Source organism: Parus major, chromosome 27, assembly GCF_001522545.3.
Source record: "Parus major isolate Abel chromosome 27, Parus_major1.1, whole genome shotgun sequence".
Lineage (NCBI taxonomy): Eukaryota > Metazoa > Chordata > Aves > Passeriformes > Paridae > Parus > Parus major.
The window spans coordinates 168,170-184,871 of NC_031796.1; the positions used below are offsets into that span (position 1 = coordinate 168,170).

Sequence of the window (16,702 nt, forward strand, 5' to 3'; positions counted from 1 at the left end):
CAAGGCAACGGAGCGATGACAAAGCGAGGGGGAGCTGCACCCCCAGCATCGCTGCAGAGGGAGGTATCACCGCAGGCAGGAGCGGAGGCAGGGGGCTGCGAAATGAGAGGGGAATCACCGCCAGGTGGAGTCTGTGTATTCTGGGGACAGTCCCCAAGGAGGTCAGTCACTTAGAGTGTGTGTGACGCCCACCCCCGAGCTGTTCACCCTGTTGCATTCTGTGACACCCCAGCCCCAAACCGGCCAGGGCGCACCAGGCTCTACCAAGGACTGTTCCCTGCACCACCCTAACGACTGTCCCCTGCTCAGGGGCTTTGTCACCATTTAATTTGTGTTTGGGCCTTGCATGGCTCTGGTTCATCCCTGCACCCACCAGCAGCACTGGAGTGACATCCTGGGAACCATCCTCGGTGGATCAGAAAAATCGGGGAATAGCAGAGGAGTGACATGACCCCCCGACCTCCAGCTGCCCCACCGCCCTTCCAGCCCCGCTGGGCACATCCTGCGCTCCCTGTGGAAAATTCCTGAGGGAGAAAAAGCCTGGAGACAGGATATGAGGGGAAATACTGGGGAACTGGGAATACTGGAGACCTGGGTGGAGAGGAGGAGTGTCCCCATCTCAGCTCTTCCTGGCCGACGCCGGGAAAGAGTCCCCGGGGGTGCAGCACCCCAGGACCACCACACCCACGGCCCCCCCTGCCGTGTCTGTGTGTCCGTGTCCGTGTCCCTGTGTGTGACACCGCTAGATGTCACCAGGAGCTCGCGGCGCTCAGCGCCCCGGGGAGAGAAGAACCGCGCAGGGCTCTGGAGCATCCTCGGCCCCGGATCACCCGGAGGAGATAGAGAGACCAGGCACGGCCCGGGTGGGAACGCCCCCAGCCCTAAGGCTGGACCCCCAGAGGGACACGGGGCACCCCCAGAGCCAGAGCACCCTTGGGAATCAGCGCACCCTTACTCATGGTGGGGTTTGCAACACCGTCTGCCTTGGACCACCCATGGGAGCTTGGAGCATCCTGGGACTTGGAGTGGCTGGTGGGATCTGGGGCTCCCGTGGTGCAGAAGATCAGGTGTAACAGCCTCTATTGGGGTTATATATAATATTATATATCATACATTTTATATATATATCTATTATAATATATTTGGGTTATATATAATATCTATAAGGGCTGCTCCCCCAGCCCTTCCCTTGGGCACTCGGGTCTGCTCTCACCCACACAGAAACTCTGAGCAAAGGCACCTGAAGTCCCAGCTGAGACCTCCCACCAACATCCCATTCCTTTCTCCCCCCGCCCCCCACCAGCAGGGACTTGTGCTGTGGGGCACAAACCCCAGGAGCTGGGGACCCGCCACTGCCACCGTGGCGTGATTCAGCAGAACTGAAACCCCACTGCAGCCCCAGAGCCTGATGGAGACCTGACACAGCAACAGCAAAGTCTGGGCCCTGCTGCAGCCCGGGGCAGAGTCCCAGAGCCACCACCACGAGCAGAGGGAGGTGAGCTATGAGATATGGGGTATGGTGCTGCCAGAGGAGTCACTGTCACCACACAGCCTGTGCTGGGCCTTTACACTGCTTGGAAAATGGTTTACCAGAGTCATCTGCTAAAGCCATAAAAGCCACCATAAACTGAAAACCTTCAGCCATCAGGCTGTGTGGCATGGCTGGGATGAGCTGGCCACGGGGTGGGCAGAGCAGAAGGAGGACTCCCCCTCACCACAGCTGAGACCCTTGGAAAATCTGCAAAAGGGATTTGGATGAGATCTGGAGATTCATTCTTTAGGATATTTGGCGAGACATAAAGCTTCGCCCCGATGAGAACAGCACTGTGTAACCCAACACCAAACAGGTTTATAAATGTTTATAAACATGTGTCCAGCTGAACTATCTCAACTTCCAGCAGACAGAATTAAATGGAGGTGGATCTTGTCCCATCCATGCAGCAGCAACAATGGCAGCGTTTGCTCAGGGACAGCAGTGGCAGCCAATCCAGGGATAAAGGAGCCACTTCACTGCCGAGTTCCTCTTACCAGGGAGGAGCAGCCATTTGTAATGAGCTCTTTAATTAAAGGCATTGCCAGGGGCATAATGGCTTTATTAAATATGCCTGAGCTTTCCTTGAGCTGGAGGTAATGAAATCCTCCTGGCACCGCTGGGATGGGGATGTGTCAGTCAGGGACCAGAACCTGTGCTTGCTGTCCTGGCAGACCTGCAGGTTGAGGGGATGCTTGGGACCTCTTGGGCTGCTCAGGGCTGCCCAAGGCCTCTCAGGGATGTTCAAGACTTCTCAGGGCTGCTGAGAGGTGTTCCAGGATACTTGGATGTGCTTGGGACGGCCACAGCTTCCTTCAGATCAGTGAGTGAAGTGGCTCTGGAGATGCTGGTCCAGCTCCCCAGCTATTGGCTGAGCCTGGAACCCTTTCCAGGTTTGTCCTGGGCTGTCAAGAATCCAGGGATCAATAAGAGCATCAACTGATAATTCATGAAAAAAAACAGCAGTTCTTGTCCTTGCCCAACTATGCCTTCCACCTTGGCATGGGTATCTTCCCTCTCTCCACCACAGATTATTAAATTACCATTTTGCTGATCTAACTTCTTTTGGTTGGTTTCTTTCTTCTCCTGTCTAAATCAAATTTTTATTGCTAAGAAATGCTAATTTGAAAGATGCCTCCCTGGAGGATTGCAATTCAAGAGCCCAGCTGCTTCAGAAGAGCCAAGGTGCTGCCTGAAACAACCTCAGCTGCTGCTGTTCCATGTGAAACCCCAAACCTGGGTCTAATTTAACCATTTTTCACTAAATATAAGAGAAAAAATAACAGTCATGTTGGAAGGTGCAGTGGCTGCCAAGAGGGTGGCTGAGGGGTGGCTTGGGATTAAACACACATCAAAAGGGTTGATCTCTTGTTCCCTGGGATGCTGTGAGGGCTGAAAAACAGGTAATTCCCAGCTGGGCCAAAGCTTCCTCAAGGACCTGGACCCTTCCCAGGCTGCAAATCAGCTGGAAAAGACTCTGGTTCTCCTCCTGACAGCAATTAAGCCACCCTGTCCTCCTCCTTGCCAGGAACGCAACTTTGCTGCGTGGGGTGGGTGATACAATCAGCCCAGCGCAGCCCCTGCAAACGCTTCATCTCCTTCAGAAGAGGCTCAGGCGCGTTTATGGCGATTTTTTAATAGCAGCTTGGATAAACAGCGGCGATAACCCGTGCCGGGCTCCCAGAGGATGATTAATGCTCCCGGAACAGTCACGCTCGCTCGCCTCAGGGCTGGGATTGTTTTCTTTTATTAAAGGAGTGGGGGGAGGAAAGGGAATAATGGACTTTGCCGTGTTTTATTGGGTTGATGGGTGCAGAGGGAACACGTTGGCCTCTTTGCTCACCCTGTATCATGTTCAGTTCTAGCTGAGTGGCAAAGATGGGGGATGGAGTGATGAAGGATGAAGGACAAAGAATGAAGGATGAGAGATAGAAGATGAGAAATTAAGGTGGAGGGAGGAGACATGAAGGAGGACAGATGAAGGATGAAGAACTGGCAGTGATTTCTGGCCATGTTTTTATTTCTTGCCCTGTGATGTTCCTGACTGTGCACATATCCTGCACTGTGGCTGAGGTCTCCCCAAGGGCTGGGCTATTGGGGTCTTACATTTATTTAGGACCCTTTCAAAACATGGGAATCATTTAGGAGCCCTGAGCCCACCAGTGCCTTCAGCACACTGCATATTCAGGGCCTTGCAGCGTCACAGCTCATCCTCGGGGCTCTCTTTGCAATGGGCACACCCCTGGGCTGCTGGCACTGGTGGCAGTCTGGGAATGAGGCTGAGGAGATTTGATGGTGAAAACCACATGTCCATGCCCTTCCCACTCACCCTGGGCCCTGCTGAGCCACCCAGCTGGGGAAAACACATGGTCCCTCTCAGGCTGCCCCCTGTAGCCAGCCCGAATCACGTGAGTGCCCACACCTGCACCAGGTCCAGTCTTCCCGGGACAATAAACCCTTGTCCTAGGGCAGGTATGTGCTACAGAGTTTTTATGGGGTGGGGTGGAAATTGTGATGATGAGGAGCTTTCTGCTGCTTTCCACTGAGTGTGGACTTTGAGTGATAAAGCAACACTTGCTGTCATGGGGCCAGGGTGAGCTGCCCCACAGCCCACTGCCCCCTATCCCCACTCAGAGGGGACACACCAGTCTTTCAACACACCTTAAATCCAGGAAAAAGCTGGAAAGAGCCTCACAGTGTTGCCAAAACTGCTCAGCGGAGACCTTTTTCAATCAGACTGCAGGAGCAAGGATTTCTGTGTCCCTCTTACCATTACAGTCCCCAAATCCAGGTGACATTGAGGGGCTCTACCAGCCTCAACACTCACTGGAACTGCTGAAAATTATTTTAGCAATCAGAGGTCTGAAATAATTGGTAAATAGCCTGATTGCTTGGGATATTTCTTTTATTTTTTGGAAGGATGAGGAAAAAATGCTGTTTGTTTAGATGAAAAATTTATCCTGGAGGGGGTGTTTTTTCCCCTTTCCCTTATGACAGCATCACCACAGCTGGGAAAGCAGCTTAGAGAATTATACACTATGATAATTGATTGAATTCAGCAGTAAATAAAGCAGCCACCTTTAAATTCAGGGTCTGGAGAGGGAGGAAAAATTCTCAATGCAGTGGTTTGTACCAACAGGTGCAGGAGTCATCATGCCCATGAAACCACAGCCACCAGGAAAAGTGACATACAGGTCTGCATTCTGGACCAAAAAAAAAGCTCTTTTGGGGTTCAAATAAGGAAGGAATGATTTCTCTTCAAAAGGGAATCCTCTCTCTCACCTCCAGAAGCTCCTTAGCTCTCTAGAGAGATGGATCAGGTAGAAATTATGAAGCAACCTTGAAACCTTTGAGAAACTGTGGGATGGAGAAGCCAAAAATGTGGTTTATAATAAAAGGAGGGGAAAATAAGCTTGAACATCCCAAGCTTTAGGGGCCTTAGGGCTGGGATATACCCACATAAATCACCAAATATTTCCAGCCAGCACCAGGGCCATCCCCAAATTCCTGCTCCTTTGCTCCACCACACCTGTTCACCATCTCCCAGCACACCACCATCACAGCCACCTTGCAGCTCCCCTAAGAAATATTTACTGTCAAAACTCCTTTGGGAATTCTGGGCTGTGCCAGTGAGTGCCCCTTCCAGCACTGCTGACTGTGGGCAGGGAGATTTTGTAGGTCTGGCAAGCCAAGGAACTGACCCAAAATGCTGAGAACGAGCCATGCTCCTTCACGTGTGAGGCCCCAGCTCGGGGTCACCACCGATGCACTGTGGTGACAACCCGGCCATTGCACACGTGTCCACCCCCACGTGCCCCAGGGAGGGGGAGGACAAAGTCTCCACGGAGTGGTGATGGCAATGCAAACCGATGGGAAGCATCCTCTGGCCCAGGGCAGCTGCCGGGCACATCACGTCTCACCCAGCGTCCCCCAGCCCACATCCCCTGTGAGCAATTCCGCATCCGTCTCCGTGGCAACGCATTTTTCACATTCTTCAGTATCTCCTGCCCCTCTGGTCTGTGGTGCTGGCAGTGCCGGGTAGCCTGCAGGCTGGAAGCAGATGGATGTCCATCACCCACCGCAGCACCCCTGAGAGGGGCAAGGGGAGTAGGGACTGGTCCTGCTGCTCCACAGAACGCCCACAGGTGACTCTGAACCCATCCTTGGTGGGTGCTGGAGCATGGCATGGATTTGGGGCAGCACAAAAGTCGCAACAAACATCTGACAGCTTGCAAACATCTCACCTGCCTTCCTGGCCCAACAGCCACATAACCCGCCAGTGCTCTCCTTCATGTGGGATATTTTTCTGCCTGATGCAGCTGGAGGTTTGTAGGATAGGGTGACAGAGCCATGGGCATCTTTGGAGATGCAGCCTTTGAGAGGAACTTCTTTTCCTGCACAAAGTCCAGCAGCAGCAGCAGCAGCCCCTCTTGCACCAACCTCAGCAGATGCTTTTGTGTTAAAGGATGGAGCGCTACCCTTGTCCTGCAGGATCATCCATTGGGCACATCAGCCTTGGAAAAGGCCTCATTACTATTATTATATATATATATATATATATATATATAATTATCATCATTATTATTAATGGCCTCATATGCTGGGAGTTCTGTATACCAGAAGTTGTACAGACTGTTTCAGCCTCACTGCTCTCCTGAAACTCCCACTGGTGCCAGAGGCTGCACCATGACCTGGAGCTGGGAAAACCCCTCCCTGGCGCAGCTGGGAACGGAGACTGGAGCGGGGCAGGAAATCTCCATTCACTGGCGCTTGGTGTCCAGCCAAACTGGACCCAAACCAACCATTTTTTTCCAAGTTCCCAGTAAACTGGACTTTTCAGAGAACTGTGGCTAGGGAAAGGGGTCAGCAAGGGGGGCTGAAGGCAGATGCTGACTTTGCCTCCAGCTCTATGATGTCCAGGCTCGGTGGTGCTGTTGCACTACCCCCATGGGGACTCCCCCATGGGCTTGGGGTCGGGGGGATGAAGGGTTTTCATGTGCCCACATCAGCCTATGCAGGTGGAGGGTGCTAGAACAGGGTGTGAAGTTGGGATTTTTGGAGTGAGGTTTAATAGACATCAGAGGATAGCAGTCTTCTAAGTCAATTCTTTTTTTTTTTGAAATGGCTGTGCACACCCCATAGGGTCCCCAGTGCTGACAGGAGAACCTGTCCCTTTTTGAGTGGCCACGCTGTCCCCATAGAGTCACCCCACTGACTCACTCCAAGTAGCCATGATGGTGTCCAGAGGATTTCCCTCTTCCCCCCCCCCAAAAAAAGCTCTTTCTTGGCACGTGTTCACTGTGTGCCTATGGGGGTGGTTGCTCCAACAAGGAGTAATGAGGTCAGTCAGCCCAGGGCCTAAGTTCAGCACAGGCACCATTCCCAGGGCTGAGGCCAGGCCCTGGGGAAAAGGGATTTAGTTGATTAAACAGAAAACAAAACAAAACAAAGGAATTATCAAGCCCACCAACATGGGTCTGGTTTTCATTTTGAAGGAACTTTTTGTTACTCATTTGTCATCAGCCTAATTCTTCCAAGTCCAAAACACTTGTTGTAATCTGATGTTATTTCCTTCATGGCCAGGAGAAATACTGTGTTTTCTTGAAAAATGAGGTTATGCTGGGAAGGGGGTCACTTTGGCAGGAAGCAGCGTGAGACAGACCTTGGCCGTGTCCCACAGGAGCAGTTTTCCTGCTGTGCTTGCCCTTGTGGCCCAGCACAGGTGGCCGGGGCGTTGCCGGGGGGCAGCACGTTGGAGATGTCCTGCTAAGGACCAGCTGAGCTGGAGGCACCTGCGCCAAGTCGGGAGGGGTCTGGGACCCTGCAGGAATGGAGCTCCACATCGCCCAGCCCATCCACCCTAGCCTTCTCTTTTTTCTGCCTTTCCCTGGATTCTCCTCCATCTCCTTCCCTCCCTCCTGTGTCAGCCCCTTCCCTTTCCCTCCCGGCAGTGCCAGGAGCCAAAAGGACTTTGCACACCAAGGCAGCGCTCGCTCCCCGCTCCTTCCCGCAAGCCTTGGAGCCGCCGAAGGGAGAGCTGAATACTCCGGTCTTATCTGCGAGGGAAGGCAGGCTCGGTGGGCAGGGTTTGCGCGAAAGCTGCTGGCTTATAAGCAGCCGGCAGCGGAGGCAAAGCTGTCTCGGAAGGCACCGAGCGGGGCCCCCTCCGTGCAGCGCTCCCGCCGCGATGCCCGCGGCGCTGGGGCTGCTGCTCGGGCTGAGCCTGGCAGGTGCCCTTCAGCCCGGCCTCGAGCCCCCCCAGCATGAACCCACCGAGGAAGGGGCCACCAGCTTCGCCAGAGACTACAACAGCACGGCCGAGCTCGTCTTCTTCGAGAGCGTCTCGGCCAGCTGGAATTACACCACCAACCTGACGGCGGAAAATGCTGCTCTGCAGGTGGGTGGCGGGACAGGGGCGATGCCACCACGGGGGCGTCCCCAGCAATGGGGACTGGGGGGCTGGGTCACGGTGGAGACACTTGGTGTGGTTCCCTTTCTCCCTGCGGGCTCCTGTCTCAGCATCTCGGAGTGGCAAACCAGGGCTGGGACTTGTAGTCCAGGAGCCACAGGGTTTTGCCCCAAATTGGTGGAGACTCTGCCCAGGAATGACAGCTCTAGTCCCAGGGTTATTTTTAGGGGTGATTCCCTCCACCCAGCACCTTCTACTTTCCCCCTTTGCAGAACTGGGCCAGGTGTCAATTGTCCCCGTCCCTGCCTGGTGTCACCACATCCCAGTGCTGAGGGTTTTAGTTTGGGGCAGACAGCAGAAGCCCAAAGTGCACAAGCAGCTGGGTGGCATTAGGACTGAGACTGCCACCTCTTGTCCCTGTGTCCCCAGCCCACGGGGACTGGGTCAGTGGTGGGAAAGCACCCCAGGCTATAGGGAATAGACATCAGCCCAAGTACACGCGTGGAGCAGCTCTGTGTGCATCGCACAGGCACGTGTGTGTCTTCCCAGGGGTTTGCTAGTGTCTGGGTTGTATTTAGTGGAGCAGGGAGCTGGAGCAACCCCGGGTCTGCTCTTGGTCGGGTGAGCTGCAGCCCAGCCTAGGCCAGGGGATGGTAGTGCCTGGGCAGGCTGCGGTGGTTCCCTGGCCCCAGCAGTGCTCGAGGAGCTGCCGGTGGCCCCAGCGCGGTGTCACGGACAAGTCACTGCACGCAGTTTGGGGTACATCTGCCAGTCAGATGGCTGAGGGTGCACAAGGGGCAGTGCAGCCCCTACATGACCACAGTGTGTTCAGCGATCCCAGAATCGCACAGGAGTTGCCACACATTGCCCTGAACCCTACAGATCCCGCCAGGATGGGATTCTGGGCAAGAGGCTGGCAGTGGGGCTTGGGGACTGCTCATGTTTGGGTGCAGAACTACTGCAGATGCCTGGGCCAAGACAGTCCCAGTGTCCTGAGCTGCATCCTGAGTCTTCACTGTGCACCCACAAGCAGGGAGGGATGGGGTGGAGGTTTTGGTAGGGAGTCTTTGAGGCTGTGGGTGTCAAGGGGCATCTGAGCCCCCTGCAGGGGCATCCCCTCCAGAGAGAGATCCCAGGCGTGGGGGTGAAGGGCCAGGACTGGTGGGCATGGCCACGGCAAGGGGGTCTCAGGCAGCAGCACTGGCCTCAACTCACTCCACTGGAGCTGTCAGGAGAGTTTAGGGTACAATTTGCCTGACTAAGCACAGATGCCTGTTCAAGGAGAAGACAAAACACAACTGAACTCTGCTTCCTCCAGCTCTGCATGGGGTCTGGGAAGGGGTAAAGGCATCTCCTGTTTAGAGGGGTGATGCAAGAGCAGGGTGTCTGTGGGGCTGGCATGTCCTGGCATGTTGAGGGACTGGGGCCAGATGATACCAGTGATGCTGTGGGCACTGGGATGTCCAAGGGAGGCGGTGGGAGCAGTGCTGGGTAGCCAGGGGCACCTGGCACTTTTGTCATTCCCACCCCCGTGTCCCACAGCTGCATGGGTATCTGCCCTGGGCAGCCTCCAACTCTGCCACACCACAACTCCCTTCCTTCCTGCTGCCTGCTGAGGGAATGTGAAGATTAAAATAAAACAAACCAGGCGTGTTGGAGCCAGGCTAAAAATGCCACAAGTCACAGCTAATGAGCTCCATAAATCACACCAGGATGGCAAATGGACACTCACCAGGCACTCTGCACCATCTCACTCCACCTGTACTGGGCCAGGACACTCTTAAAAGATCAGAGCTTCCCAAAATTACAGCTGACACTGTATCAGGCTGGGATACAACCACCTGCAATGCACCCCATCCCAAAACTGCAGCCATAGCTGCAGCTGCCTAAATAACACCCCATAGTGCCAGCAGCTTACTGCCAGCCCATGGGCCCATGGGCCCAGGAAAGGAGACAGGCTGGCTGGAGTTGGGTGGCAGTGAGACACCCCAAACTGGGGACTCAGAGCAAATGGGTGAACCCCAGATGTGTCATTTACAGGTCACAGGGTGCAGGTAGCTGATTGAGAAACATAGAAACAGAAGTGCACAGACACAGTGAGGACATACAGGAAGGAGAAAGGTGAATGTGACACTTCTATAGTTATCTCTTGAGCTTCTGTGAAAGTGAGAAGCAGCAGGAATAGAAATAAAATTAAGCCAGATCTCAGAGCTCCTTCCAAAACCAGGGACCAGCAGATGTCAAAGTCAACCTAGGAGCACCCAGACACCCTGACCACATGGCCTGGACACCCAATCCCAGCATTCCCATCCCATATCAGACCCTGGAGCTCCCCCCAAGACACCCTCACAGACCATCCTCGTGGGTGCTCATCAGGAGCTCCACAGGTGAGCAGGAGCTGCAGACACTGTTGTGCCAGATGGAAGCTGCTGTTTCTATCCATGGGTGCCATGGACTGGGGACAGCCCTGCCTGTCACCCCATGTCCTGTCACCTCTGACTCCCACAAGCCCTCATGATTTTGCCTCTGGCCCCCAAAGCATTGCCTGGGTGGTGGCATGTCCAAGGGCTGGTCCTGAGCCCCCGTGTCCCCTCTCACCATGAAGGTCAAGGCATCACTGGAGGAGCAGAACTTCACAGAGTTATGGGGGAAGAAAGCCAAGGAACTCTATGGTGACAAGTGGAATAACTTCAGTGACCCCCAGCTGAGGAAAATCATTGGATCCATTCAGACCTTGGGACCCTCCAACCTGCCCCTGGAGATGAGAGAGCAGGTAGGTAAGGTGATGGCAAAGCCCTGAGTATGTCTGGGGTGCTGTGAAATGCCTTAGAGGGATTTTTCGCAAGCATCCAGACTCTGCTGCTGACCTGTTGCATTTTGGAGGGTGTCAGAGGCCTCTACACAATAATTGAGAAGATGGGGTGCTATCTTCAGGGGATGTGGGATGCCTTCTGGCCCTATTAGCCAGCCCTAACCTTATCTTGGAGCTATCCCAGTAGGAACCGGAGATTTCCTGCTTACACAGAGCAGTCTTGGGCATCACCTGGAGACCAGCCAGGCTGTGCCCATGGCTGGAGCCAGCTGTCTCAACCCCTCTGGGCTCATCAGGTATGCAGCCCCCTGAAAAGAAGGGCTGATGCAGCTGCCTGGCTCCTGGGTCCCCCCGTCAGACAATGAATGCTGTGCCTTGGTGACACAGTTCTATACTAGGGACATCAGGACATCCTGAGTCTTCCCCATCACACTCTTGAGCTTTTAAGGCAGTTTACCTGAATTTTGATTTCCATGAATGAAAATATTGCCCAGACTGAGGCTGGCAGCCACTCTGCTCTACATGAGCACAGGGACAGGCCCTTCCATCCTGAACCACAGCTCCCTGACAGCCATTCTCAGCAAAACCCTGGCAAAGTCTAGTGATGCAATCCCTTCCGGAGAACTGTCGGCCACGGTTCCTTCCAGGAAACCCATCCCTGCCTTCTCCCAAATAACAGACAACATCGTGTCTCCTCCCTGCACATCACTCATGTCTCACCCATCTCTGGGCAGCTCTATCCCACAGCCACCATTGTCCCCATCTCCATCCCCTCTGCACAGCCGGAGCAGAGGAATGGGAGTGGAGAGAGGGACGGGGCAGAGGAATTTCCTTCCCTGGGAATGGGCTTCCCAGGCATGTTCCAGGAAACCTCCTGTTGCTATTGTTTGCTGTTGTTGAAGTTCACAGAAATAAATCCCCCTCATCCTCCTGCTTTTCTTCTCCTATTTTTTAAAGCCATTTAGATAAACAGCCTGTGCTGCGGCCCCACTGACAAACAGCTTTATAAACAGCCCCTCTCTGAAGCCTGGCTGTGCAAGGATAGTCTGTCCCAAAGAGCCTCCCTGCTCCCACCATGCCAAAACCCTGAGTGATAACACACTTGTCTCACCAAAACTGTGCTGGATAAACACACAAATCCTTCCCCACATCCATCTGGACACACACACTCCAGAGCTGGGGAGCCTGTAGATCCTTCATGAAGGGCTGTTCCTGTCCCCTTGCAGCCTCAACATCCTTTCCTTTCCTACAGTATAACACCATCCTGAGTGACATGGACAAAATCTACTCCACGGCCAAGGTGTGCCTGCCCAATGGCACCTGCTGGGATCTGGAGCCAGGTATGGTCCCTGTCCCCTTGATCCTGCCAGCTGCTGAGCATCCCATAGCCATGACTTTGTCCCCACATCCTTAGTGGGTTGGGGCTGGCATATGCTACTCTTACTAATCAGGATTGTCCCAGTGTGAGGATGGGCACTTGGGTCTGGTGTGGTGGTGGTGGCACCTCAGCAGAGCTGTGGCATATGCCTCCCTCCCCGGCTGCTTTCTTATGTTCTACCTGTCCCCTTTGTCCCAGACCTCTCGGACATCATGGCCACCTCTCGCAGCTACAAGAAGCTGCTGTACGCCTGGGAGGGGTGGCACAACGCTGCGGGGAACCCGCTGCGCCCCAAGTACGAGGAGTTCGTGAAGCTGAGCAATGACGCCTACATGATGGATGGTACAAATCGTGCAGATCCCCAGGGAACAGGGGTGGAAATGGGGACTGGGACACTGGGATGCCCTACTGCTCTCCCCACCCCACATGCAGCCAGGCATCCAACTTCTATTTCCCAAGTACCAGCACTCTGGGGAAGGGGGAAAAGTCCTGCTGCTAGTCCCTGCTCCCACCTTTTGGGGATGGGTAGTGGGGGCAGCCATCGGGGTCTGGAGACAGAGGTCTTCCCTGTGTCCCTGGTAGGATTCAATGACACAGGCAGCTACTGGCGCTCCTGGTATGACTCAGACTCCTTTGAGAAGGACCTGGAGCGCATCTACACCCAGCTGGAGCCACTCTACCTCAACCTGCATGCCTTTGTCCGGAGGAAGCTGTATGATCACTATGGGCCCAAATACATCAACCTGAAGGGTCCCATCCCTGCTCACCTCCTGGGTAAGAGATGAGACTCCCCCAGCCTGTGCCCAGGGGTGCTGGTGGTGTCAGAGGGGCACACACAAGGCCAGAGAGGTCCCAGAAATCTCTGTGTTTCTCTTCTGACCTGCCACCAGCTCTACTCTAGCTATTTTCTCTTCTCAGGGAATATGTGGGCTCAGCAGTGGAACAACATCTATGACCTGATGATCCCCTACCCTGAGAAGCCTAACCTTGATGTCACGAGCAGCATGGTGCAGCAGGTGATGGGCTGAGGGACTCATTGAGGGGACCAGGGAGAAAAAGCAGAGGGTATTGCCAAGGCTGGCCCATGACATTGACCTCATGGAGTAATTTCTCATACTTTTAGAGTGGACAGCAGAAAACCCAAGTTTGGGAGGGGAAGGGACAAAGAAATTATTTTACTCCATCTCTGGCGATGACCAAGGAGGCAGCAGGTGGACAAAAGTGGGCAGTGCACTGGGACTGCTGCCAGTTGCTGCATTCACACCATCACACAGCTCCAAGCAAGTCTTGGGTATCAGTCCTGCTCCCTTCTGCCCTTGCTGAGCTCAGCACCACTGCTTGGTGCTTTTTAAGGATGTTCACACCAGTTCTGGGGCTGGGCCTCCCCATCACAGAGAGAGGGGCAGGACGTCAGTCCCTGGGAGCAACTCGCCTCCTTCCCACAGTGCTGGGGGACCACTGGAGGCAATGCCCAGGGCACAGGCAGCCCCTTCCTCAGCCATAACCCACTGCCTGCTGCCCACCAGGGTTGGAATGCCACCCACATGTTCCGAGTCTCGGAGGAGTTCTTCACCTCCCTGGGGCTTCTGGAGATGCCCACTGAATTCTGGAAGAAGTCCATGCTGGAAAAGCCGACAGATGGGCGGGAGGTGGTGTGTCATGCCTCAGCCTGGGACTTCTACAACCGCAAGGACTTCAGGTCTGTGGGGACATGCAAGGACTCAGGGCTACAGGGCGAGACCCTCCCCTATCCCCCTTGAGGATCACCCTTTTGGATACCCCTAGCCTGGCCATGCAGCCCAATATGTCGCTTTCTGAGGTGAGATCTGCACTGGCAATGCTACCCTGTCTTCCCCTCCACTTTCCCTTACCCTGCGGGGTGTTGCCAACCTCTCTGGGACTGTGGGGCGTCCTTCCTGTCAAGGGAGTGTACAGGCAGCCAGGGTCCGTCACTTGGCTCAGGCAATGCTGTTTTCACACGGCAGGATCAAGCAATGCACATCAGTGACCATGGAGCAGCTGTTCACAGTGCACCATGAGATGGGCCACATCCAGTACTACCTGCAATACAAGGACCAGCCCGTGTCCTTCCGCAGTGGGGCCAATCCTGGCTTCCATGAGGCCATCGGCGATGTCCTGTCCCTCTCTGTCTCCACTCCCAGCCACCTCAAGAAAATTGGTCTCCTCAGCAGTGCTGCTGAGGATGAAGGTATGACAGCTGGGTGACCTGGAGGGCACTGACACTGTCTGTGGCACTGGGCAGGGTTTGAGACATGCCAGAGTGGGTTGCAGTCTGGCAATACAGCCCAGAGCTGCCACAATCCCTTCTCATCTCCATGTCCCTCTTGTCTCCATGGTTCAGGTAGGACTTTTTGTCTCCATGGGTCTATGCACAACCCTTTCTTGTTTCCATGGGTCCATGTAGAGCCCTTCTTGGCTCTAGACTCTTCACTCCTGAGGCAGGAGGGATGTTCTCTAGAGCTTGTCTGTCTCTTTCCCTTCACCAACAGAGCCCAAACTGGAAAATAACATTTTTGTGCTTCATTGGCTTTGACCTTTCCAGCATTCCTCCCTCCCTCTCCAAGAAGCATCCACCTCTGGAGCTCCTGGTGTGGCTCTGTGGAGGTGGCATCAAGCACTTCCATGCACAGTCACGAGGGTTGTTAGTGGGTGACATGTCCAGCTGGCAGCTGGCACAGCAGGGCAGGACTTGTCGCTGTAGGCACTGCCCAGCTTGTCAAGAGCCTCATCCTCCCACCTGACATCCCTCAGCCAACACATCAAAGCAGATGGTAGCAAAGGAAATTGAGCACTCCCAGACCTGCCCCAGGCGGCTGCTTGGAGGAGGAGGGACAGTCCTGGGATCCTCCTGCTGTGTCATTAAATACGTTTTATGACAAGAAAGACATCACAACAGCCAAGAGCATTGGGCCAGTGCTGCATAAATACAATGAAGCAGATGGTCTCTGCCTCAAGCCATTGCTACCTGACTTGCCAGCCCTTGGCAGCCAGGCCATCATAGTGATGGCAGCCAATAGCCCATCAGGGCAGTGCTGCCAACTACTCTCTGACCCCACAGCTTCAGCTGCATCTCCAGCAGGTCTTTCTCCAAACTTCATTCCCCAAATTTCCTTGAGGAAAAAACAGATGTCACCATTCCCTTTGCTACTCATGATGCGGTGGTGACTGTCCTAGAGTTTACTCTGGTTCTGAATCTAAACCATCAGAGCCTTTGCAATGGTGTGACTGCAGACCAAACTCCCCCAAACCCCCTCACCTTGAGGCCCCGGGTTGGAAGTGTGAAGAATTGCACTCACCAGAGACCTTTTAACTTTGAGAGCTGGGCTAAGGGTAAGGGGACACCACAATTTTCACTATCACTGTCCCCACTCAGTAACAGACACATGTTGCCCCAGTATCTACAGAAACCTCCTGTGTCCTACACAGCCTTCTCTAGAAGCAAGGCTGCATGTTGAAATGCTGTCCCCATTTCTCATCCGGATCTGCCCACCCTCTTGCCCACTAAAATTCCGGTGCCTGTAGTGCTGTCTATGCAGACTCCTTTCCAGCCTGGTTCAGGCTCTGTTTCATGCAGAGAGCAATATCAACTACCTGCTGAAAATGGCCCTGGAGAAGATTGCCTTCCTGCCCTTTGGCTACCTCATCGACCAGTGGCGCTGGAATGTGTTCAGTGGCCACACGCCGCCAAGCCGTTACAACTACGACTGGTGGTATCTGAGGTAGGGAACAGTCACCAAAGGTGTGTGGGGGTGTGGAAGCTGGGGATGTGCAAGGAAGGGAGGCAAGAAAGCAGAAAGGAAAGAAAAACTGTAAAAGTAGTCACAGAGATGGTTGCAAGAACAATGGATAGATGGGTGGGTGTGTAGAATAGGATGGATGGATGGATATATATGGAATCATGCTCTAATTGTGTGTATTTCTTCAGCACTGTGCCAAGCCTTCCCATTCTTTGACTAGATTCTTCTGATCCCTTATTATTCCTATGCTCAGGCTGTTGTTTTCTGTTGTCCACAGAACCAAATACCAGGGTATCTGTGCTCCCGTTCCAAGGAATGAAAGCAACTTTGACCCTGGAGCAAAGTACCACATCCCGGGGAACACTCCTTACATCAGGTAGAGGAAGTGTAGGCAAGGGGACCAAGGTTTGGGGTGCAGTGGGTGGGGGATCACCTCTGTGGGCAGGGACTTGTAGACATAGAGATCTCCCAACACTTGGGACCACAAATGGTGAGGTTGAGCTCTTAGACTTGTCTGCTTCCCCTTGTCCCCAGTTCTAACTTTCATGGGCTTCCTTGGCAGGTACTTTGTGAGCTTCATCCTCCAGTTCCAGTTTCACAAGGCCCTGTGCGAGGCAGCCAACCACAAAGGTTCCTTGCACACCTGTGACATCTACAGGTCCAAAGAGGCTGGAGCCAAACTCAGGTGGGAACAGAGGAGGGTGAGGAAAATCATCATGGGTAGATGAGTACATAGAATATGATGGGGAGGGAAGGAGGGAACCCGGTCTAGAACCCGGTCTAGAACCCGATCTAGAACCCGGTCTAGAACCCG

The 16,702-nt window shown here is 54.1% G+C and overlaps 1 protein-coding gene across 1 annotated transcript in view; it reads left to right on the forward strand.

The window, feature by feature from the left end:
* Positions 1–7,471: 7,471 nt before the first annotated feature.
* The window catches only part of ACE (angiotensin I converting enzyme), a 16,952-nt gene continuing 7,721 nt past the window's right edge, over positions 7,472–16,702 (forward strand). Inside the window, exons 1-11 of the mRNA XM_015651422.3 lie at positions 7,472–7,928; positions 10,546–10,713; positions 12,005–12,092; positions 12,329–12,472; positions 12,713–12,904; positions 13,049–13,146; positions 13,657–13,829; positions 14,116–14,339; positions 15,726–15,870; positions 16,166–16,264; positions 16,451–16,573. Of these exons, the coding sequence (XP_015506908.1) occupies positions 7,719–7,928; positions 10,546–10,713; positions 12,005–12,092; positions 12,329–12,472; positions 12,713–12,904; positions 13,049–13,146; positions 13,657–13,829; positions 14,116–14,339; positions 15,726–15,870; positions 16,166–16,264; positions 16,451–16,573 (1,664 nt within the window). The 5' untranslated portion in view covers positions 7,472–7,718. The remainder of the gene's footprint in view (positions 7,929–10,545; positions 10,714–12,004; positions 12,093–12,328; positions 12,473–12,712; positions 12,905–13,048; positions 13,147–13,656; positions 13,830–14,115; positions 14,340–15,725; positions 15,871–16,165; positions 16,265–16,450; positions 16,574–16,702) is intronic.